The following is a 24,744-nucleotide window of genomic DNA, read 5'->3' as shown; positions in this document are numbered from 1 at the left end:
TGTGCGCAAGCCCGTTCCTTCAGAACCCGGAAGTGCGAGGCCGAGGAGAGCCACGTGGGTCGAGCTGGGGCGCAGCTCGCATGGGGGAGTCTATCCCGCTGGCCGCCCCGGTACCGGTGGAACAGGCGGTGCTGGAGACATTCTTCTCTCACCTGGGTATCTTCTCTTACGACAAGGCTAAGGACAATGTGGAGAAGGAACGAGAGGCCAACAAGAGCGCGGGGGGCAGCTGGCTGTCGCTGCTGGCGGCCTTGGCGCACCTGGCCGCGGCCGAGAAGGTCTATCACAGCCTCACCTACCTGGGGCAGAAACTAGGTACCTCCGCCCCGCCCCCCGAGCCCCTTGAGGAGGAAGGAAAGGGGGTATATTCCCCAGTCGGCAGTGGCTTGGGTTTCCCGTCTCTGTGTCACTTCTAATCGCAGGCTCGACTCGGCATTCCCAGGTCTCCTCCCACCGTTCCTTTCCTTCCTTGGGCTTCCAAAAGCCCCGCCCACCGGCCTGCGCTGCTGATAGATTGGCGAACTGGGTAGATGCTCTTTGCAGGGCTGTGACCCAAACCGAAGGGTTTGCCCCTTTGCCTCGTGCATGGATTGATGCCATAAATGAGAAGTTAATCAAACTATGTCTTCATTGTTTTAATTAGTGACGCTGCAGCCAGAAGAGCAAAACTTTACAAAACAACCTAGTTTTATTACGGAACACTATTGTGTGGCCTCTTAAGGTTAAGGCCCGAGAGTCACATTTGGAGTCCTACCCCATCTTCATAGTCCCCCAATACATATTTAATGACTAAATTAACAAATGAATACTGGGCAGGAAAGGCAAGAAATATGCCTAACACTAGTAAGAGGAGACTTAAGGGGAAAATGGTAAACACTCTTAGCACCTCATGTACATCTTGCCTCTGAAAATAAGATTCAAGAGCTGATTCAACTCATTTTTACTAGTAGAAGCAATAAGTATAAGTAGATGAGCAGGAAGTAATAGATGTAAAAGGCATGGATTATGCATACAAAATAGTATTACTGCTTAATTATGACAAATAAATATATTTGAATCCTAGGGATTTTAGAGTCAGTACTTGACCTATTTTAGACTCTTCAGTTTTCAGAAGCATGAGGGCTGATGTGAGTGAAGGACACGTATATAAAATACAGAGAATAGAAATGTAAAATTGGGGTAGATTTCATTTTGATCCACCACCCCCGTTCCCTGACCAGCCCTTACTTTCCTTTTATTGCCTGAAGGTCACCATGTACGTCTTACTGAGCTTTCAGTAAACACTCAAGGGACAGGTCTTCCTGAGATTGTAATTGCTGTAGCAAGTATGTTGATTTATACATACTTACTTAGCATGCTAATTTATTAGCAAAAACTGGTCAGATAGTTTCACCTTATTTTTTTCTCCCTTTTTTACAATGGCATTTCTCACAAATTTGGAGTTGCTGCTGTGGTGTTATTAGTCCCCTTTCTATAGAATAGCAAATTATATATGCAGTTGTGTTGGGTAGATGATAGAGTCCAAACCAAAATATCTGCCCTTGAACTGTCAGATTGAGTTTGCGTTTATATAACTTATTAAAAATGTGTATGAAAATTATAATTTATGTATATCTACATATATATGTTTTTTATATATGTGAAAATGGGGTGGATTCTAGCTGTAATACTGAAGGCAGGGTATATTTAGGCAGTTTTAGTTGTTTTTAGACTCCCCCACCTCAAAGAATGGTGACTGATTCAAGTGCCATGATTCTTTGCTTTTTCTTTTTTTTTTTTTATTAACTTATCCATGGGAATTTGATGAAAGCTGTATACTCACTCTCCAGAAAAATATATACGTACATATAATTTTGCATATAACCTGAGTGGGTTCAGTTGAATTTTCTAAAGTCTATTTATTGACTCCATTAAAAAAAAATCTGCTACTCTAGTTTTAAGTTTAATGAGCCAGGTTTTTATGTAAACAGAACTGGCTGCCTGTGTGTAAGAATGTGTATGTAAGATCTTCACTGTCTCTAACTTGGGTTCCGTAAACTGGTCCTTAATTTGTAAATTGATTAGTTCTGCTTGAACCCCAGCTGGCATGGGTGAGCATGAGGGGTATGCCTTGAAACTGATCTACACAACATTTGGTTCTGTGAAACATGCCCAGGCACTGTTAGGTTCCTAGGTGGGCTCCTCACTTCTGAGTAAATATACTGAAAATGGTATATTTAATGCTTCATAACTTATTAACACATAAACACAAGTTCCAGAATTTAAATTTTATCTTAGCACATATTTTTTTGGTACTGGAGTGTATATGATATCAGTGTACTTACAGTATGACTTCACAGTTATCAGGTTTACTGTCTATTTTCTTAAAAACTTAAGGAGAAAACTTTCGTGTTGCCATTTAAAACATTCCCATGTTCTCCAACTACTTTGCTCATTAGAACATTTATATAGTTTTCTTTAGAAAGCAAAACAAAAAGTTTATGCATGCTTTTAAAAAATTTAAAACATAATTCTGAAAAGTTTTTTTTAGCCTTACTGAGATATAATTGACAATAAAATTATATATATTTAAGATGTACAACTTGATGTTTTGATGTATATATAAATTGTGAAATGATCACCACAATCAAGCTACTTAGTATATCCATCACCTTACATAGTTTCCTTCCTTCCTTCCTTCCTTCCTTCCTTCCTTCCTTCCTTCCTTCCTTCCATGTGTGTATTGTGAGAATACTTAAGATATCTACTCTCCTAGCAAATTTCAAGTAAAAAGTGAGTCTTTTTTTTAATGTCTTTTATGGATGGTATTTATTTGAGGCCTTAGCAGTGAATCCTGATTAAAGAAGCAAGCAGGGCCTTTAGACAAAGGATAGACCTTGACAGGGAGCTTTCTGTTCCTGTCTTGATCCTGTTACTGAAAAACTTCAAGTAGGGCCCTTATCTTGGTTCCTCCTCTTTCCTTTAAGAGAGAATAATACCTATTTGGGGAAGGATCAGTGATTAAAATATGCCGACTCAATGCCTGTGGAGAATTTTAGAAGGTCATACTTTTCTTCTCTTTGTTTCATTACTGGAGAGTTTCCTCAACCTCAGGTTGCTGAAATTTAGCATAGTAGAAAATGACTTAACTTGAGAACTGATGTTTAAAAATTATTATTAGCAAGAAGTTGGAGAATAAAATGCCCAAGATGTTTTACACGTTCCTTTGATACACTTAAAATTTCATGATATGAGATAAACTGTTGAAATCTTGAGAAATTATGAGCATTTATAACTAGAGCCTTCTAGAAATCATTCAGAGTAATCATATTTTATAAATTCAAAATATTGAAAAGAGAAAGGAGTTGAATGTTTCTGATTCCTTGTTTTCCAGCACAAAACCCCATTGGATATTCCAAACCAAGATAGTGAACAGATAGGATTGGGTTCCTGAGAGATTTGAGAAAAGAGAACTGTTTGAAAGAAATGTGTTGATGGTCTATCTCTTCCTTGTAGTAGTTTCACTTTACTTGGTTTCACATACTGGTGATTAGCATTTATCGATAAGCTTTTAAAGGTATTCTTTGTATTTATGTAGTGTTTCCATTCCCCCAGATAAGGGTAATCTGATGAAGTTAGGTATCCTTTTTTTTTTTCCTCCCATAAGTCCTAGAGACAGATGATATCCCTTTTTCAATGTGAAGTTAAAATTTTCACCAAGGCCACCCTGTTTAACAGTACTAGATAGCTATTTTTTTGTAGTACTTGAAGCTCCCAGTTCACCACAGTTTCAGAAGCTCAATTATGTATTATTATTAGGAGTTTTAAAAGATACATCAGTTATAAGTAGAAGGGAAATGGATTAGTATTATAGAATATATGCTTTGTTCCAGGCACATTACATACATACATACAAATGTTATTTCTTTTTTTTTTTTTTTTTATCTCTATCACCAGTTTTATGTTAAAAATGACAACTAAAGCTCAAAGTGGTTCAGTAGTTTGCACATCAACATAGCCTGTAATCGTGGGAGCTGGAGTTTGAAACCAAGTCTTTCAGACCTCCACAGCTTTTGGGTTTTATATGACACTCTTATTACCCTCCTAAGCTGAGAGGTTTTATCCTAGATGTGGGCACAGAGGCCTATTTCTGTTGTACCCTTCACTCTACAAAATCAGCAGAACTAAACTGAATATTGGTATGGGAGGAAGGCAAACCCTGCAGGGAACAGTTCCATATGGGATATTGGTGTCACAACTGGTCCACCTGTACCCATATAGATTTTGATGGTGTTAGTTGGAGAAATGATATGCCAGCTACTCAATCTGTTTGAAACAAGCTTGTCCAACCTATGGCCTGCGAGCCACATGCAGTCCAGGATGGCTTTGAATGAAGCCCAACACAAATTCATAAACTTTCTCTTTTTTTTTTTTTTTTTTTGAGATGGAGTTTCGCTTTGTTGCCCAGGCTGGAGTGCAGTGGCATGATTTCGGCACACTGCAACCTCTGCCTCCCAGGTTCAAGTGATTCTCCTACCTCAGTCTCCCACGTAACTAGGATTACAGGCACCCACCACCATGCCCGGCCAATTTTTTTGTATTTTTAGTAGAGACAGGGTTTCATCATGTTGGCCAGGCTGGTCTCGAACTCCTGACCTCAGGTGATCCACCCGCCTTGGCCTCCCAAAGTGCTGGGATTACAGGCGTGAGCCACCATGGCCGGCTAAACTTTCTTAAAACAGTATGAGATTTTTTTTGTGCGGTTTTTTTTTTTCTCATCAGCTGTGGTTAGTGTTAGCATATTTTATATGTGCCCCAAGACAATTCTTCTTCTAATGTGGCCCAGGGAAGCCAAAAGATTGGACACCCCTGGTTTAGACAGTATATTGGAAAAACACTTTTCAAAGTATCAGTAGTTTGTCTGGGGTGTCAGAAATAAGTAGGGTAACCAACTGTTCAAATTTGCCCAGGGCTGAGGGATTTCTAGGATGTGGGACTTTGTTTTAAAACCTTATAAAGATTCCCTGAGAAGGTAAACTTCTAGTGCTAAAACCTGGAAAGTCCTGGGTAAACTAGGACAAGTTGGTTGCCCCAGTAGTAAGGGAAAGAAGGTTCATTTCTTGAAACATAAACCAAGCAATGAATTAAAATCAATATTGTGAAATGGTTCATTTATTAAGAGGATGTTTTACAGATGCCTTGATAAATAATTTTTATTCCTAATTATAGGTATATGTTTATAATAGTAAATTAATTGAAGAGAAAATGTAAACTCTTGTCCATCTCTGAGATTTTTTTATATATTCCTGGAAATCACTGTTTTAAACCTGCCCTGTTTCTTTTCATTTTCCTAATATCTTGCCTCTGGCCCTTTGGTGGGTGCAGAATTGCTTGAGGAAACATCCATGAAGCTGGCTCTATAATTAGAAATATAATTGGTCATGTATAACTACAGAAGTGAGTAAATGATATCTATGCTATTTGATCCTTTTTGGCAATGAAAAAATGTTTTTGGTTTTATTTTTTGATGATTTCCTTTGGAGCCCCCTAGTTAAAGCAGCGGTTATTTATAATTGGTTCCTGGTCTTAATAATTCACAGTGTGGTGCATATTATTTATAACATATAGTGTCAGTCTGTCAAGAGTGCTAAGATTTTCTTTGTTCTCCTGGGATCCCAGTAGTCTGTTTTCTTGCATAGAGGGAATATATATGTATGTATGCAATTTTCTGGTATGATCTAAAAGATAAGATTCAAAGGAAAATACAACTCTAAAGCAGAAACAGAAAATTGTGACATATCAGGAATAACAATCGTGTTTCATAATTTGTGTGTTCTTTTGTTTTGAATACATCTATGTTAAAGGTAGCCTTTTTAGTTCCAGTTGGTGTTATTTGCCAGGTTAATTATGCTCTGAAGTAAATCTGAATCCTCATTGAATTGAGTTGGGGGAGAATTGGTACATGGGTAAGCAAATCGTACACAGGTCCATTGCTACAGTAATGAATTCTATCAGGTATTCGTTTAGCTTATTCCTTAGGGAAATTATGAATCATAAAGTATCCATATCTCAATCATAGGAGACAAGAGAATATGGTAGATGAAAACTTATGGAGCTCAGTGGGTTTGGATTCTTTGCTTTTGGATGCTGGTAGGTGTTTGGTACTTATGGTTTCTCCTTCTTACTTGTCATGTGCTTATGTCTTTTGCCTACCAGGGGGCCAGTCTTTCTTCAGCAGGAAGGATTCCATCCGCACCATCTATACTTCCTTGCATAATGAGCTGAAGAAGGTGGTGACTGGCCGTGGTGCCCTGGGTGGGACTGCTCCTCATGTAGAAGAACTCCTTTCCCACCTGTCAGAGCAGCTCTGCTTCTTTGTTCAGGCTCGGATGGAGATCGCAGACTTCTATGAGAAGATGTACACCCTCAGCACACAGAAGTTCATCAATGCTGAAGAGCTCGTTGGCCTTTTGGATGCCATCCTGAAAAAATACAGCTCCAGGTCAGTGTGGGGAGGAGGGAGGGAGAAAACCTGGCTGTCCTATTAATCCCACAGAAGCTCAAGAGTTTTTCTCTACACTGTTAATGAAAATCTGTGATGACATAACTATGAAATAAATAACTGGATTACATTTTATGCATCTTCATTAACAGGTACACATTAGGCACCTTCATTGGTCGTATTAACACTATACTGGCTGCTAGGCCATAGCAGAAGACCGAGAGTGAAGTAATCATAAAACTTGTATTAGAACTGATTTTGCTGCTTAGGAAAGAGTTCATACAACAAGAGAATTATATATAAAATAATAGAAATTTCTTTTTTCTGGAAACCAAATTGTAGCGTAGTAAAATAATATGAATCTCTATATATATGTGTGTGTGTGTGTGTGTGTATATATATATATAGATATACATATATATATTTTTTTGAGATGGAATCCCACCCTGTTGCCCAGGCTGGAGTGCAGTAGCACGATCTCAGCTCATTGCAACCTCCACCTCCTGGGTTCAAGCAATTCTCCTGCCCTAGCCTCCTGAGTAGGTGGGATTACAGGTACACGCCACTACGCCCAGCTAATTTTTGTATTTTTTTTTTTTTTTTTGATAGAGACAGGGTCTCACCATATTGGCCAGGCTGGTCTTAAACTCCTGACCTCAAGTGATCCACCTACCTTCGCCTCCCAAAGTGCTGGGATTACAGGCGTGAGCCAATGCACCTGGCTGAAAATAATGTGAATTTTTAACAAATTATTATTCAAACAGATGTTGTCCCTTTTAAAGTAATCAGTGAGTTATCTGCTCGTTCCTTTGAACAAGTCCATTATTTAACATGTGTTGGAAACTCCTTTGTAATTGCTTTTAGAGTTTGTGCCATAGAGTTTAGATTTCATTTTAAGTATTCTTAGTGGAGGCAAGCATCTACTTTTAAGGAGGACATACTTAAGTATTTTTGAGTGGCCAAAGAGTTATTTGGAACCAAATTTAAGTATTTTTTAAAAAATGTGGATCAACTGGAAAATTGCTTTTATTGGAAGGACATTGCTGCTGATAAAGAAATGAGAATGTTTGTGATGTGCCACCCACTGCCTGGCACAAAAAGCAATACCAAAAGAATTTCAGAAGCATTGTGAGTGCCTGAAAGTGACTGAAAGTCAGTGAAATGAATTAGTTTTATTTTTGTGTCCCTAGAGCCTGCAGCCTGAAATAGTGCCTTGCACATAGTAGGCACTTAGTAATTGTATGTTGGACTGAATGGAAAATGATTTATTTGAAGTATTTCACTCCTTTGGATATATGAGTTCAGATATGTTTGCTTAAAGAGAAAGGTGAATATGTTAATTCATATTCCCAGATGAAGGCAAATACCCATCTGATTAATGGAATGGGGGAAGGGAGCAAAGTCGGAAGATTCAAGGAGACTTCATGGATAATGTAGAATCTGAGCTTTTTTTTTTTTTTTTTTGAGATGGAGTCTCACTCTGTCACCCAGGCTGGAGGGCAGTGGCACAATCTTGGCTCACTGCAACCTCCGCCTCCTGGGTTCAAGCGATTTTCCTGCCTCAGTCTCCTGAGTAGCTGAGATTACAGGTGCACGCCACCTGGCCAGGCTAATTTTTTTTGTATTTTTAGTAGAGATGGGGTTTCACCATGTTGGTCAGGCTGGTCTCGAACTCCTGACCTTGTGATCCGCCTGCCTCGGCCTCCCAAAGTGCTGGGATTACAGGTATGAGCCACCACGCCCAGCCAAGTTGAGCTTTTAATGGCAGGTAGGATTTTGAAAGCAACTGTAGGAAAGAAGACAGCAGGTGTTTGAGATGGGAGGATATTTCAGAATACAAAAAGGCCTCAGGGTTTTGTTACTTGCAGGTCTTTCTCCCTGGAAAGTTCTTATTGTAGTTGTCTTCTCATCTTTAAGTCTTGGTTCAGGGAAACCTTCTCTCACTATCCTACCAATACTATTCTGCTTTTAGTCACAAGCTTATTCTCCTAATTTATTGCCATCTGAATTTACTGTTGTTTGTTTAGGGTGTTTTTTCTTTCCTTTTCTCAAAAACTAGAATGTGAGCTCCATCACAGCTGCTGTGCCTTTAGCACCTGCAACGGAGCCTAGCATATAATAGATGCCCAATAGATGTTTATTGAAGAAATGAGTGAATAGTTGTGTTCCAGGTTGAAAATTTTTACTTAATTTGGTAAGTAGTGGGGAACCATGAAAAGTTTTGAACAGGGAGTGTCATGTTCTCATCTTAGACTAATTACTGTGGCACTGTGTGTGTAATGGGATGGTGAAGCGAGAGGTTACAGGAGAAAAGGTTAGTGTAGCAGGCTACGAGGGTAGCTAATAGGCGGTAGGAGGGCCTCATGGTTGCAAGACAGTGGGAAAAGAGATGCTGACAAGAAGGCTATAAGTCTTGTCAACAGGATGGTGGGAATAATGAGAGGTTGCTGTCAAAGGTGATACTTAGGTTTTGCCCCTCCAGTGATAATATTGTTTACAGAATTGAAAAGACAAGAGGAAATGAAGAGGAGCTGGTTTAGAAGGAAGGTAGTAGGCTAAAATTGGGGCAAGTTGAGTGTGAGTTGCTAGCAGATTTTCGAGTAAAGATTTAGCAGGCAGTTGGAAATGGGGGTCTAGAGCTCAGATGAAAGGCCAGAAATAAAACAACTTGGTAGTAGACTCATACAGTTTTATGGTTTGAAAACTAAAATGTCATTGTTCTTTAATAAAACAGCAATTGATTTTTCACCTTGTAGGAAAAGGTGGTGGTGGGGGGAATATTTATATATACCTATTCTGAAGGAAATTAGCATGTGTTGAGCAACTACTGTGTGCCAGACACTATGCAAGACCTTCTTCTCTGTTACCTGATTTGAAGTATAGGTGTAAAATAGTACACCTTTTATAGAGTTCCAGAGAAGTTGAACACTTTGCTTAGAGTCATACAGCTTAGCTGTGTGACTTCAGAGCCCATATTCTTTTCTGTATGCATCATTGCGTGTTATTAAAAATGGAGATATTTTTTATCTAGTCCAGATAAATAATTGCTCTTTGCTGATCATTTTGCAAGTCAATAAATTAGTTCTTCAGAAGACGTAGGAAGCATTTACTACATTCTCTTCCTAGGAATATGAGTTGTGTGCTACCTACAACCACGTATATACATATTATTTCTGAGTGTAAGATAGTTTGGTTAATATACTATTATGTTACTATTCTTTCTTTCTTTTTTTTTTTTGAGATGGTCTCGCTCTGTTGCCCAGGCTGGAGTGCAGTGGCATGATCTCAGCAAACTGCAACCTCCACCTCCGGGGTTCAGCGACCTTCCCACCCCAGCCCACCAAGCCACTGTGACCACAGGTGTGCACCACCGTGCCTGGCTAATTTTTTTGTATTTTTGGTAGAGACGGGGTTTCTCCATGTTGCCCAGGCTGGTCTCAGACTCCTGAGCTGAAGCAATCCGCCCACCTCGGTCTCACAAAGTGCTGGGATTACAGGAGTGAGCTACTGTGTGCAGCCTATTCTTTCTTTATAAAAGTTTTCCTCTAATTTTTTAGTTTGAAATTTTTAATGCTATAAAAAGTTGCAAGTATAGTATAATGAACATAGTTACCATGTGATCAGCAATTTTACTCCTAGGTATAGATCCAAGAAAAATGAAAACATATGTCCACACATAAAAATATTGACATGAATGTTCATAGCAGCATTATTTATAATAGCCAAAGGGCAGAAACAACCCAAATGTCCATTGACCAATGGATGAATGGATAAATAAATGTGGTATATCCATACAATGGAATATTATTCAGCAATAAAAAGGAATGAAGTACTGACACATGCAACAACATGGATTAACCTTGAGAACATTATGCTAAGGGAAAGAAGCTAGTCATAAAAGGCCACATGGAAATCACATAATTTCCATTATGTGAAATATCCAGAACAGGCAAAGTCATAGACACAGAAAGTAGACTACAAATTCATAGTCACAGAAAATGGTTGCCAGGAGTTGGAGGGGAAGGAGGAGTGATTGCTAATGGGCACAGGATTGCTTTTTTGGGGATTGCTTTTTTCGGGACCATGAGACTTTTCTAAAATTGATCGTGGTGATGGTTGTGCAATTCTGCAAATATATTAAAACCATTGAATTGTATACTTTAAAAGGATGGTACATGAAGTAATTAAGAGTAAAGCTGTTACTAAAAAAAAATTTTTTTACAATGAACATATAACTATCCTTCACCTTTGTTCACAAATTGTTAACATTTTGCCACATTTGCCTTATCACTGTATATGATTGTACTTCCCTGAGTTATTTGGAAGTAAAATGCAATCTTCATGATGTTTTCCTCCTACATACTCAGATTTTGTCTTCTAAGAACCATACATAATCGTAACACAATTTTGAATGAAAAAACAGTTTTTACATTCAGGAAATCTAACACTGATTTTCTGCCTTTGTATAATATATAGCCCATGTTCAGATTTCCCCAGTTGTCTCCAAAATGTTCTTTATAGTTGCCTTTTATTTTTTATTGTCATAGCTCTTTGATTTTTATGACATATTCTAAATTTTCTTTTTATTTATTGTTTGATATGTAATATGTTCACATGGGTCAACATTTATAAAGTATAACACAATGGAAAGTCTTCTTCCTTCCCCTTAGCCACTTAGTTCCTGTCTTTAAGATGCAACTAAAGTTAGCAGGGTTTTATTTATTTATTTATTTTTTAAGATGGAGTCTTGCTGTGTTGCCCAGGCTGGAGTGCAGTGGCACGATCTCAGCTCACTGCAACCTCCACCTCCGTGATTCAAGTGATTCTGCTGCCTCAGCCTCCCAAGTAGCTGAAATTACAGGCATGCACCACCATGCTTGGCTAATTGTTTTTGTATCTTTAGTAGAAATGGGGTTTTACCATGTTGGTCAGGATGGTCTTGAACTCCTGACCTCAAATAATCCTCCCACCTCAGCCTTCCAAAGTGCTAGGATTGGTGTGAGTCACTGCGCCTGACCTAAAGTTAGCAAGTTCTTGCTGTCATTCCTGAGAAATAGGCTATGCATATAAGTATATACGCTTACTTTTTTTAACCATTTAAAAATTTTATATTTTTGGAAATATTATTTCTTCTTCCAATCTGATTAGCATGTTTTCTTTTAATAAAATGGTTTTTTGAAGCCCCAAAACTGAAGTACAGTTAAGGATATGATTCCTAAGGGGAAGAGATCTCATGTAATGATTCCCAAATGCTAATGTAAAAGTGGTTTGCTGAGCTCTTTGGGAAGCTTAAGAAAAATACCCATCCCTGAGCCCTTCCTCCTCTTTCCTAACAGGGTAAAATTTAGTGGTTCTGGTTATGTGCCCAGAAACCTCTGTTTTCAGAGTTCCCTGTGATAATGATACATGGTCTCTGCACACAAAAAAACTGGGTAACTAAGAGAAAGATGTCAACTCCAGGATAGAACAGGTACTGAACCTTACTGATGTGTGTGTGTGCATGTGTATGTGTGTGTCTCCTAGGAATGATTAGTATTAATTGTTTTAAATTTGTGCCCTATCATTATTTATTTTGAGATGAGGTCTTGTTCTGTCACCCAGGCTAGAGTTCATTGGCGCTATCTTGGCTCACTGCAGCCTCGACTGCCTGGGCTGAAGTGATCCTTGCACCTCAGGCTGCCAAGTGGCTAGGACTACAGGAGCATGCCACCACCCCTGGATAATTATTTTATTTTTTTTGCAGAGAGATAGGGTCTTGTTATATTGCCCAGGCTGGTCTTGAACTCCTGCGTTCAAGCCGTCGTCCTGCCTTGGCCTTCCACAGGTGTAAGCCACGCACCAAGGCCCTATCATCTGTAAACCTTCTTTGAAACACCCCACTTCCCAGAGCCTTAGGAGTTTCTCCTTTTCCCTGCAGATTTAATTTTCAAAGTTCTTAGGGCAGTTCTTAGCTGTAACCCTCATCCTCTGAGTGGATATTGATGGAGTTGGATGGAACTGGATTACAGTATGGACAAGAGATGTCTTTTTTCATCTACAATTTCCATCTTCCACCCATGTGGCCTTTCTCTAATTAATAGGGAATGACTGATCACAGACACATCCTAGCCTGAAAATGATCTAAATTAGAGGCTTTGGGTTAATTTGAACAACATAAATTCTTTAAGGAATTCTGAAAAGTTGAACTTCTGTATAATGATGTTCTCTGGGAAGTGGGATTCCTTTATGTATCAACTAACATGATTTTGCCCTTTGCTAGGTTAATGTGCTTTTTTCTGTAGACTTTTTGATCTGGCATCTGTGCTACACCAAACATTTCTCTTTTATGGTTTCAGTGTTCTAAAGAAATAATTCATATTTTGGTATTCTGTTATATTGAAAAAGTTAAACCTCTTCCCAAAGGATCCATTTATCTTTCAGGGAATGTCCCAGTGTAGCTGATCCATGTCAGAACTCTTATAACAAATTTTGTGAATAGTACTATGCTTCAAATGCTGAAATGCCTTTGTATTAAAAAATTAATGAGTGTGATGAATAGCATGGAATCTAAACCTCTGGCCTTGATTTAACATGTAGATCCTATATGAGTTATTGCAATGTCTAGTCTGCTTTCACAGATGAATGGAAAGTATGTTTTGGTTTTTTTCTTCTGAAAGCCAGTTGTGTTCACAGTAGAATGGTATTAAAAAAGGCTTCCTTTTTTGATAAATTTATAATGAGATGGAGTTTTGCTCTTGTTGCCCAGGCTGGAGTGCAATGGTGCAATCTCGGCTCACTGCAACCTCCACCTCCTGGGTTCAAGTGATTCTCCTGCCTCAACCTCCAAAGTAGCTGGGATTACAGGCACCTGCCACCATGCCCAGCTAATTTTTGTATTTTTAGTAGAGACCGGGTTTTACCATGTTGGCCAGGATGGTCTCGAACCCCTGACCTCAGGTGATCAACCCCCGCTCAGCATCCCAAAGTGCTAGGATTATAGGTGTGAGCCACTGCACCTGGCCAGTTTATAACGTTATTAAGCATATATAAGTTCTTGTTTAGGAATCACAGTCATTTGTGATTCTGCATTTCAAATTGAATTATTAACAAATTGAACTATATTAATAATATAATTATGTAAGTTTAATTGTGTGCCATTTAGCAGAAGAAACATGAACTTATCTTGTATAAGGTCACAGTATCTGCTGTTCCTTGAGTACTTTTGAGGAGCAGTAGAACTCGGGTTTTTGTTTTTGTTTTCCAAAGAAGCACCAATGGAACATTTTCTGATTCTGCAGAAGTTTTTACACATTTATTTATTGTTTTGTGGGTATAAAAGAAAATTCTGGCTAATTTTTCTGTTTCATGGTTAAAACAAATTTGCAAGACAGATTGTAAATGCAAATTAATATTTACTTTCCTAAATCAAGACTATAATATTAAGAAATAATACTTTTAAAGAAAGAAGAGAGCCATCACTTATGCATTCTAGAACATTAAAAAAATCTCTATGGTATGGCAATAATAAATCATTCCGTGATTTTAATTCTTTTTTTTGTTGTTGTTGTTGTTTTTTGAGACAGAGTCTTGCTCTGTCGCCCAGGCTGGAGTGCAGTGGCCGGATCTCAGCTCACTGCAAGCTCCACCTCCCGGGTTTACGCCATTCTGCTGCCTCAGCCTCCCGAGTAGCTGGGACTATAGGCGCTCGCCACCTCGCCCGGCTAGTTTTTTGTATTTTTTTAGTAGAGACGGGGTTTCATCGTGTTAGCCAGGATGGTCTCGATCTCCTGACCTCGTGATCTACCCGTCTCGGCTTCCCAAAGTGCTGGGATTACAGGCTTGAGCCACCGCGCCCAGCCGATTTTAATTCTTAAATTTAATAAAATATAAAAATAATTTTATAGCTAGAATTTAAAGAACATTAAAAAATTGATCTACATATATTTGTTTGCATTTTAGGAAGTACACTTTCTTGATCTGAATGCTTTAATTCACAAATTTCTCACAAAAGGCAGAACTACAATTTATTTAGCCCTTATGCCCACTTTTCGTCAAAAAAAGATTTTTGATGATAAGGCTGTTAATAAGACATTTTGTTAGTTGCATGTGTATAGTTAACAGGGTTAATTATTGCTCAATGAAAATTTAATAAGCAAAAGCAGGAGGAAGAGTAGGCAGGATTTTGCCATATGAAGATAGGGGCTTGATTTTCCAGCCCCAATCTTCTCCCGTTCATGATTCCTCACCCTTTGTTTTGTAACTTTGCAGCTCCTTTCCTATGATGGAATATGGACTGGGCCACCTAACTTGCTCTGGCCAAAGAGCAAGCATTTGACATGCTTAGATTTTAATAGTGAAGACCTTCAAAGTCTTCCGTGATAGTGCCCCAGCCTATCTTTTCAAATTCATCTGCTACCTCCCATCAAGTGCTTTACATTGCAGCCAAATTCTTACTACAAAGAAAGAAACTTAAAAAGAGCCAGGCGCAGTGTCTAATGCGTGTAATCCCAGCACTTTGGGAGGCCAAGGTGGGCGGATCACTTGAGGTCAGGAGTTTGAGACCAGCCTGGCCAACATGGTGAAACCCCATCTCTACTAAAAATACAAAAATTAGACAGGTGTGGTGGTGTGTGTCTGTAATCCCAGGTACTTGGGATGCTGAGGCAGGAGTATCACCTGAACCCGGGAGGTGGAGGCTGCATTGAGCTGCGATTGCGCCAATGCACTCCAGCATAGGCAACAGAGTGAGATTGTGTGAGAGAGAGAGAGAGAGAGAGAGAGTGATCATTGAGGATTTTAAGCAGAAGTCCAAAAACAGCCCATAGTCTAATACTCAATATGTTTGTCATAAGGATTTGCCATTTCCTACCTCTCTGCTTGGGATCCTGTTATTTTTATGCTCAGAATGTCCTTTTATTGTTCTATCATGTATCAGTTTGCTATTGCCACAATAAGTCTGCATAACAGACCTCCAAATTTACACTTGTGGGTTTGCAGACCTACTAGGGTTGGCTGACCTGAGCAAGGTTCAGGTGGGTAGCTCTGCTTAACACTGTTTGTTTCACTGGGTTTGACTTTTTACTGTGAGCGTTGGGCTTGGGTCTGCTCCACATGTGTTCATTCTGAGCCTAAGGTTGGAGGGGAAGTAGCTACCCAGTAGCAATGTCCAAAGCTCAAAAGTATGACCCATCTAAGCTCATTTTAAGCCTTTGCTTGCATCCAATCTGTTAGCATCTCTTTGGCCAGAGCAAGTTAGGTGGCCCAGTCCATATTCCATCATAGGAAAGGAGCTGCAAAGTTACAAAACAAAGGGTGAGGAATCATGAATGGGAGAAGATTGGGGCTGGAAAATCAAGCCCCTATCTTCATATGGCAAAATCCTGCCTACTCTTCCTCCTGCTTTTCTATTTTGTTAAAAAAAATGCATAATATCAAATTTACCATCTTCTTTTTTTTTGAAACAAGATTTGGCGGTATCACCTTGGCTGCAATGCAGTGGCCTGATCTCAGCTCACTGCAACCTCCACCTCCCGGGCTCAAGAGATTCTCCTGCCTCAGCCTCCCAAGTAGCTGGGACTATAGGCGCATATCACCACACCTAGCTAGTTTTTGTATTTTTGTAGAGATGGGGTTTTGCCATGTTGCCCAGGCTGGTCTTGAACTTGTGAGTTCAAGGGACCCGCCCATCTCAGCCTCCCGAAGTGCTGGGATTACAGGCATAGGCCACCGCCCCCAGCAGATTTATCATTTTAACTTTGTTTATGTATCCAGTTCAGTAGTGTTAAGTATATTCACAGTCTTTTGTAGTAGATCTTTAGAATATTTTCATCTCACCTCACTGAAACCCTATACTCATTGACCAACATTTTCCCCCCTCCCAGCCCTGGGCAACCACTGTTCTGTTTTCTGTTTCCATGAGTTTGACTACTCTGGATATCACATATAAGTAGAATCATATAGTATTTGTCTTTTTGTGACTGACTTATTTCAGTTACCATAATGTCCGTGAGGTTCACCTATGTTGTAGCATGTGACAGGATTTCCTTCTTTTTTTAAGGCTGAGTAATATTCCATTTGTATGTATGTACCATATTTTCTTTATCCATTCATTTGTCAGTGAGCATTGGAGTTGTTTCTACCTCTTAGCTATTTTAAGCATCATAGCTCAATTCAAATGCCATCTCCTCTATGGCTTCCACAATCTTTTGACCAAAAGGAATTGTTCCTTCCTCTGAAATGTTATTTTATTCATAATAAATGTATTAGTTTCTACTTTGTATTCATTATAAATGCCTCCTTCTGCCATGGAAGGTCCAGTAGGGCACATCTCTGGGTAATTTTTTATATCTTCAATGTATTGGTATTTAAGAATTAGTAAACAAGTTGTTTAATGAAAAGATGTTACAGATTTTGCTTTGTCATGGTAAAAATGTACATTACATAAAATTTATAATTTTGGGTGCAACAGACCACTGTGGTACACATATGCCTATATAACAAAGCTGCACGTTCTGCACATGTGAAAAAAAAAATTTATCATTTTGGCCTGGCGTGGTGGCTCACACCTGTAATCCCAGAACTTTGGGAGGCTAAAGCAAGAGGGTTGCTTGAGGCTAGGAGTTCAAGACCACCCCAGGAAACAGCAAGACCCTGTCTCTACAAAAACTTAAAAAATTAGCTGGGTGTGGTGGTGTGTGCCTGGTGTCCCAGCTACTAAGGGAGCTGAGGTGGAAGGATTCCTTGAACCTGGAAGGTTCATGCTGCATTGAGCTGTGCAGTGAGACCCTGCCTATAAATAAATAAATAAACAAATAAGAACATACACCTTTAGGAAAGAACTCCATGGTGCAGATTTGCAAAGGAGAAAGGCAGTGTTTCTAAAGTGGAGTTTAGTGTTTCATTAGAATATTACACAAATCTATTCATTTTATATTTTCCTCTATTCTATGGAGACTTCCTTTGTTCCTTCCCTTTTTCCTTCCTTCCTTCCTTCCTTCCTTCCTTCCTTCCTTCCTTCCTTCCTTCCCTTTTTCCTTCCTTCCTTTCCTCAGAGCAGATGATCTCTGCAAATAGTTGTTAATTTATTCTGTATTAAGACTATTCAGACTCTTTCAAGCTTGCTGCCGTAGCTTAGGTGGATATTTTTGGATTACAACCGTTTAACAGAGCCTCCTATAATACGAGTTGTGAATAGCTATGAGGCACATGGCAGTAGAAACAGGGAAATGATACATCATAATGCTAATCTCTAAGTCTTGGCAGACTAACATTAACATGAATTTTTAGCTCTTCTTGAGGTTGAAAAATAGCTTCAACATTCACATTTATCTTTAATAAATGTTGAGCACTTAAGCACTTTTAGTGTATGTTATGGAAGAGCTTGTTCGGAATTCTTTCTGAAGGTTTGGACAGGGAATTTATGTCCTCTTAAGGAGAGCATTGCCTATAAATGATGATTTCCAGCCAAAAGCAGTAGAAAGATAACAATAGTGTTATTTGTACTAGAATTTTCTCTAATTTCATGTCGTTAATCCTGTGATTAACAGTCTTACTATGTTTCTAGTTGCTGGGCAGATTTTCCTAATAGCCATGATTATAGAAGTTTGTGATATTTAATGCTTATAAGTGTCAAGGGGCCTAAAAGCTAAGGTGGCTTTCTTACAATTCAAAGATTTTGAGACTTACTCTATAATGGGGTTTTGCATGTGTACATTTAAAACATTTTAAAAAATATATAGTATTTAAGTAGATTTTTAAAAAAAGTGTTATCCTTGTTTAGGGGACATGCTAATCTTCTCTGTATCATTCCAATTTCGGTATATGTGCTGCTGAAGTGAGCTTTTTTTTTTTTTTTTTTTTTTTTTTTTTTTAAAGACAGGGTCTCACTCTGCTGTCCATGCTGGAGTGCAGTGGTGTGATCATGGCTCACTGCAGCCTCAACCTCCCAGGCTCAAGCAATCCTCCCACTTCAGCCTCCCAAGTATCTAGGCCTACAGGCGCACTCCACCAGGCCTCGCTAATTTTTTTATACTTTAAGTTTTTGTAGAGACAGGGGTCTCACTATGTTGCCCAGGCCGGTTTCAAACTCCTGGGCTCCTAATGATCCTCCTGCTTTGGCCTCCCAAAGTGCTAAGATTACAGATATGAGCAACTGCTGTCAGCCTAAACTTTCTTAGTGTTCATTCTAAAATATATAATGTTTGAAAAGTCCAAATTAATTAAACACATAAGCTAGAAGATTTGAGATCTGGTTTATCTTTCTGATTTTTTGTGTATTTATTTATTTTTTTACTTTAATTTTTTTAAGTTCTAGGGTACATGTGCAGGATGTGCAGGTTTGTTACATAGGTAAACATCTGCTGTGGTGGTTTGCTGCACCTGTTAGCCCATCGCCTAGGTATTAAGCCCAGCATGCGTTAACTCTTTTCCCTTATGCTCTCCCCGGCACCTCCCTCCCCAAGTAGGCACCAGTGTATGTTGTTCCCCTCCCTGTGTCCACGTGTTCTCATTGTTCAGCTCCTACTTGTAAGTGAGAACATGCAGTGTTTAGTTTTCTGTTCTTATGTTAGTTTGCTGAGGATAATGGCTTACAGCTTCATCCATGTCCCTGTAAAGTGAGAACATGCAGTGTTTAGTTTTCTGTTCCTACTAACGTTAGTTTGCTAAGGATAATGGCTTACAGCTTCATCCATGTCCCTGCAAAGGACATGATCTCGTTCCTTTTTATGGCTACATAGTATTCCATGGATTGTGCATATTATTAGACTTGTTCTCACCAATGTTTTAGCTGCCTCAGCTGGAAGGATGTTGATGTAAAATGCAGATAACATGAATAATGACATTTCACATGATAATCGGTTTATCTCTTACAATGTCCAACCTAGTATGGATTCTCTTAACTGTAATCCTTTTAATTAGTATTTAAGTAGATTTAAACAAAAATCCTAGATATACTTGTGATTTTTTTTTTCCTAATTGTTTAGTTGATAACCAGCGTGTGCTTTTTCACCAGCAGCCAAAATAGAACTGTGTGAGAAGCGTCCATCTCATTAACAATGAAGTGATCAAATGCACTCAGGCCTGTGGATCATCTACCATAGTGCCTGGAACATATAATGTGCTCAATAAATACAAGTACTTCCCCTGCCTTTACAGTGGGATCACTTGCTGAGGTGATTCCGCAGCCTCTGCAGGTGCTGTGAATCTTCAGGAAGAGTGTAAGCGCTTGATGTAGACTTCTAGAGAAGGAGCATGTATCAGGCCTGGCAGCCACTAGGCGTTTCTCAGAAGAGAAACTGAGCAAGAAAGCTCCGTGTGGTCGGTACAGAAAGGACTCTCCCTGCCATTCTATTCCACTGTTATAGAACTTCGTTCAGCCCATAACCAGCAGGCAGAGTTAATGAGGCAGAGACTTGGATTCATATCTTTACATAGTTGGTCACCACATTGACTAAATTTCTGCTTGAGTCATAATGTTCTGGATAGACAAAAGAGCGAATAGAGGAGGCAGCTATTACTTCCACTTTAGGAGGAGTTCAACTAGGGTGGCCATATGTCTGTTTTCCTGAGAAATTACATGGTCAGACTACTGAAGTGGGAGAGAGGTACCAGGAAATGAGAGGATGTAACTGGGGAACCTGACCTCGTCTGGAAGTAGACAGAGAAAGCTTTTCTAGAGAAGTGACTGACGAGGAGACCTGAAAAATAAGGAAGAAGTACAGTATTGATGAAAATGGGTCATGCTGTCACTTGTCTAGGGTCCCTGAACTTGCCCTTTTTTCCCTGTGCCTAGAAGAGAGGATGTCCCACGTCATGTTCTTTTCCCTCTAAACATTACTTTATTACATGTGAAGTAGAACAGTGTTTTACAAACAGCAGGTAGTATATAATATATATACTCCATGGGTTATAATCCATGGGTTATAAAGTTAACTTAGTGAGTTAGTAATCTGATTTAATATATATAGTAGAAAATAAATATATATTTAATATATATTAGAAAATATCAAGTAGAAAATAAAATATATTTAACATATATTAGAAAATATCAATAGCGGAAGTAATAGCTGCCTCCTCTATTCGCTCCTTTGCCTCTAGAACATTATGACTCAAGCACAAATTTAGCACAGTACATTGTACATAGTAAGAAAATATTGAAATAAAATAATATTTATGTGTGCAGGTACTTGGTCACAATATAAAGTGTGTTTTTTACTATAGCTCATAGTCAAAAACTTTTTTTGGAGACAGAGTCTCCCTCTGTCAAGCGCAGTAGTGCGATCACAGCCCACTAGCCTCAGCCTTGCTGGGCTCAGGTGATCTTCCCACCTCAGCCTTCTGAGTTGAGTAGCTGGGGCCACAGGTGCACACCACCACACTTGACTAATTTTTGAATGTTTTATAGAGATGGGGTTTTTCCATGTTGCCCAGGCTGGTCTCATGAACTTCTGGGCTCAAGCAGTCCACCCACCTCTGCCTCCCTAAGTGCTGGGTTTATAGGAATGAGCCACTGTGCCCGACATCAAAAACTTTTATACATTTTGTCTAGGACAAGTGGAAGTCAAATTGCACTACTGTCTTGAACTTGTAGTATAGTTACATATGCAGTTATTTAATTAATATCTGGAGAAAGTGAGAAGAATAAGAATGTGGCTCAAACTGGGAAGGGACTACATTATTCAGTGCCTTCTAGGCCTTTTTACGGATTTGGGGTTTTATCCTAAGATAAATGGAAAGTGATTGAAGTGTTAGCTATTTCTTATTGGGTCACCATTTGTTTGTTTGTTTGTTTGAGACAGAGTCTTGCTCTGTCGCCCAGGCTGGAGTTTAGTGGCGCTATCTCAGCTCACTGCAACCTCGCCCCCCCAGGTTCAAGCAATTCTCGTGCCTCAGCCTTCCTAGTAGCTGGGATTACAGTCACGCGCCACCATGCCTGGCTAATTTTTGTATTTTTAGTAAGGATGGGGTTTCACCATGTTGGCCAGGCTGGCCACCATTTTGTTTTTAACTATAATTAAAGATGAAGGGAATTTGGGAACCAGGATTGAATAAGGACTGTCTAATAAATGCTCTATTTCTTTAACAAACATTTATTTTATCTACTGTGTTTTCCATATAAGCTTATAGTATGTACTCTCATCTGCAAGACAGGTTTACTACCTCATGGCATTACTGTGAACATTAAATGAGTTTATATGTGTCATCTACACATTCAACAGATGTTTTAGTGACTTTTTTTTGTTTTACCTCTGCCTCTTTAGGACCACACTCTGAAAAGAGCATGCCTTGTTTCAATGATTGTTTTAGTCATACAATTCCCAGAATAAACAAAATACACTCAGAAAGAATTATAGCTAATTTAGGCCAGGCATGGTGGCCCACACCTATAATCCCAGCACTTTGGGAGACCAAGGCGGGAAGAACACTTAGGGTTTGAAGCCAGCCTGGGAAACGCAGGGAGACCTTGTCTCCACAGAAAACAGAGTGTGTGCCTATATTCTCAGCTGCTTGGGAGGCTAAGGCGAGAGGCTCACTTGAGCCCAGGAATTGAGCTACAGCGAGCCATGATTGCACAGCTGCACTCCAGCCTGGGTGACAGAGCAAGACCCAGTCTAAAATTAAAAAAAAAAAAAAATGACTTGTAGCTAAGTCGGTATTTCCGTTGTTGAAAAGAAAGTGGCCACTATTCTCAGGCTGTTTCCACAGGAAAATATGATGTTGACATAATTTTGAAATGGTGAAATTATATCAGAATTTTAAAATAAATCAACATGTAGTTCTTCCATCTTTTCTTCCCCTGTCCTGAAACATAATATTATTTGTTTGGCCATATTGTTGCTTTGTGGTTAGAAAAATGTCAGTGTGGCAAGTGAAGTAACATTTCCACGTATCTCTATTAATTTCTCTCTTCCCTTTAGATTTCACCACCCAATCCTCAGTCCTTTGGAAAGCAGTTTCCAGCTGGAAGTTGACGTCCTGTGTCATCTCCTGAAAGCCCAGGCCCAGGTCTCAGAGTGGAAGTTCCTCCCGTCTCTGGTTAATTTACACAGTGCGCACACCAAGCTGCAGACCTGGGGCCAGATCTTTGAGAAACAGCGGGAGACCAAGAAACATCTGTTTGGAGGGCAGTCTCAGAAGGCCGTGCAGCCTCCACACCTTTTCCTTTGGCTGATGAAACTCAAAAACATGCTTCTTGCCAAGTTTAGCTTTTACTTTCACGAGGCTCTGAGCCGACAAACTACTGCTTCAGAAATGAAAACGTTGACAGCAAAAGCTAACCCAGACTTTTTTGGAAAGATTTCCAGCTTCATCAGGAAATATGACGCTGCCAATGTGTCCTTAATTTTTGACAACAGGGGTTCTGAGAGTTTTCAGGGTCATGGTTATCACCACCCCCATTCCTACAGAGAGGCCCCCAAGGGTGTGGACCAGTATCCAGCTGTAGTGTCTCTGCCCAGCGACAGGCCAGTCATGCACTGGCCCAATGTCATCATGATCATGACGGACCGCACATCTGATCTGAACAGCTTGGAGAAAGTGGTCCACTTCTATGACGACAAAGTTCAGAGTACCTACTTCCTAACCCGCCCCGAACCTCACTTTACCATTGTCGTCATTTTTGAGTCAAAGAAATCTGAGAGAGACTCCCACTTTATTTCCTTCCTCAATGAGCTCTCACTTGCCCTTAAGAACCCCAAAGTGTTTGCAAGTCTGAAACCTGGATCCAAAGGTTAGCAGGTGATTTGTGTGGAGGGGTTTCAAGACTAGAAACTGTTCTTAATTGCCCTAATGATCTACGGTGTTCTGTGATTAGAGTTTATGTCCACTCATGCCTCTTTCAGAACTAAATTAAAGACAGATCCTCCCTGTGTTGCACACTTTATAAACAATTAAGGCCAATTGAATTGAGTATCCAAAGAGTAATCTAGGAAGTGGTCATGGGCTACCATGTATCTCCATGGTACAGCAAAGTAGTTGCAGTATTTCCCCCTATTTTCCTATATTTCTTGTAGATTGAATATTTATTGGGCTTTTTTTTCCCCATATGTTTTTTCTGTTGTTCTAAACGTGTTCTACTGCAATTCCAGACACCCTCTCTGTTTCCCTCCTTGGAAGAGTAATAGGGGTGAGATATTAAATGGCCTTTTTAGAATTAAGGACTGTATGTTTTCTGTCTCATAAATTAGCAAATGAATATGGAGTTAGTAGTTTTATGATTCTGATCTACAAATTAACATTTATGATGCCAAAATGAGGGTCTTGGTAAGAAATTTCTATCAGTTATTGAAACTGAAGGTGAATCAGACTGGTAGCATAACGTAAGTAAGGTTTTAACAGTTCAGAAGATCCTCATGGCAGCTTTAATAGCCATAGGTTCTTTTGGGGTGATGTATACACCTAACTGCATTTGTTTTGACTTCTTTAATGTTTGAATGTTTCACTCAGTTTTAAAGTCAGCATAAGCCATCATGTGGGCTTTCTTCATTCTTCAGCATATTACCCGCTTGGCTTTCTGTTTATCACTTTTCTGCTGAAATGTACATGTTTGGCTCTAGTCCTGGGTTATTTTTAGGCTTAAAAGCATGCAGTCGGTTTTTCAGCCACTTTTAGATACTCATGCAACATAGCCTACTTTTATAAAATCACAATGAAGGTCTTCATACCCTGCACCTGCTAAAAATCAGTTGTGCGCCTGAAAGACCTTTTCATAGTTGAGTAATCACCTCAGTACTTAAGTACTTCTGAACTTGGGTTTCATGCCTGCCCCCCACAAATTGTGTTTAGAAGCAGCACTGCATCTTAGCACATGCTGCCTTATCCCTTTCCTTCAGCAGGTGTTCATGGGAAGTAGGTGGATCAGTGAAGGCATAATGGGCTGTGGAGACCTTCACTTCTAGATTATTGATTCAAAATAAAAAGAAGCCACAAAGAGTAATTGAGTTGTTACTGGTTTGATGGTTCCTTCAAAGCCTGTGTGAAATGTAATGGTCACATTCATCTTTTTTCTCATGATTGTATGGAGCCACTGTTTTACTGGGTGTCCACAGCAGGTATGCCAGCAACATCAGCAGAGACCAGAGAGCCCCTCGGAGTCCATGTAGGAAGCCTGCCCACCTAGGGTGGACTGCCTGGCAGAATAAAGAAGAACCGGCCAGGTACGGTGGTGCACGCCTGTAATTCCAGTACTTTGGGAGGCTGAGACGTGCAGATCACATGAGGTCAGGAGTTCGAGATCAGCCTGGTCAACATGGTGAAACCCCCTCTCTACTAAAAATAAAAAATTA

At 39.6% G+C, this 24,744-nt stretch overlaps 1 protein-coding gene and 1 non-coding gene across 2 annotated transcripts; one reads left to right on the top strand and one right to left on the bottom strand.

Moving 5' to 3' along the window:
* Positions 1 to 27: 27 nt before the first annotated feature.
* KICS2 (KICSTOR subunit 2) lies at positions 28 to 24,395 on the top strand. Its single transcript, NM_001194721.2, is given in 3 exon segments — positions 28 to 315; positions 6,196 to 6,481; positions 22,378 to 24,395. Coding segments are annotated over 3 exon segments (1,338 nt in total). The 5' UTR covers positions 28 to 80; the 3' UTR covers positions 23,195 to 24,395.
* On the bottom strand, positions 18,195 to 18,299 carry LOC114671140 (U6 spliceosomal RNA). Its single transcript, XR_003721036.2, has one exon. It is a non-coding gene; the product is annotated as a U6 spliceosomal RNA (small nuclear RNA).
* Positions 24,396 to 24,744: the final 349 nt, after the last annotated feature.

Source organism: Macaca mulatta, chromosome 11 (genome assembly GCF_049350105.2).
Source record: "Macaca mulatta isolate MMU2019108-1 chromosome 11, T2T-MMU8v2.0, whole genome shotgun sequence".
In the NCBI taxonomy this organism is placed as follows: Eukaryota; Metazoa; Chordata; class Mammalia; order Primates; family Cercopithecidae; genus Macaca; species Macaca mulatta.
This window is presented reverse-complemented; position numbering and strand designations above follow the sequence as displayed.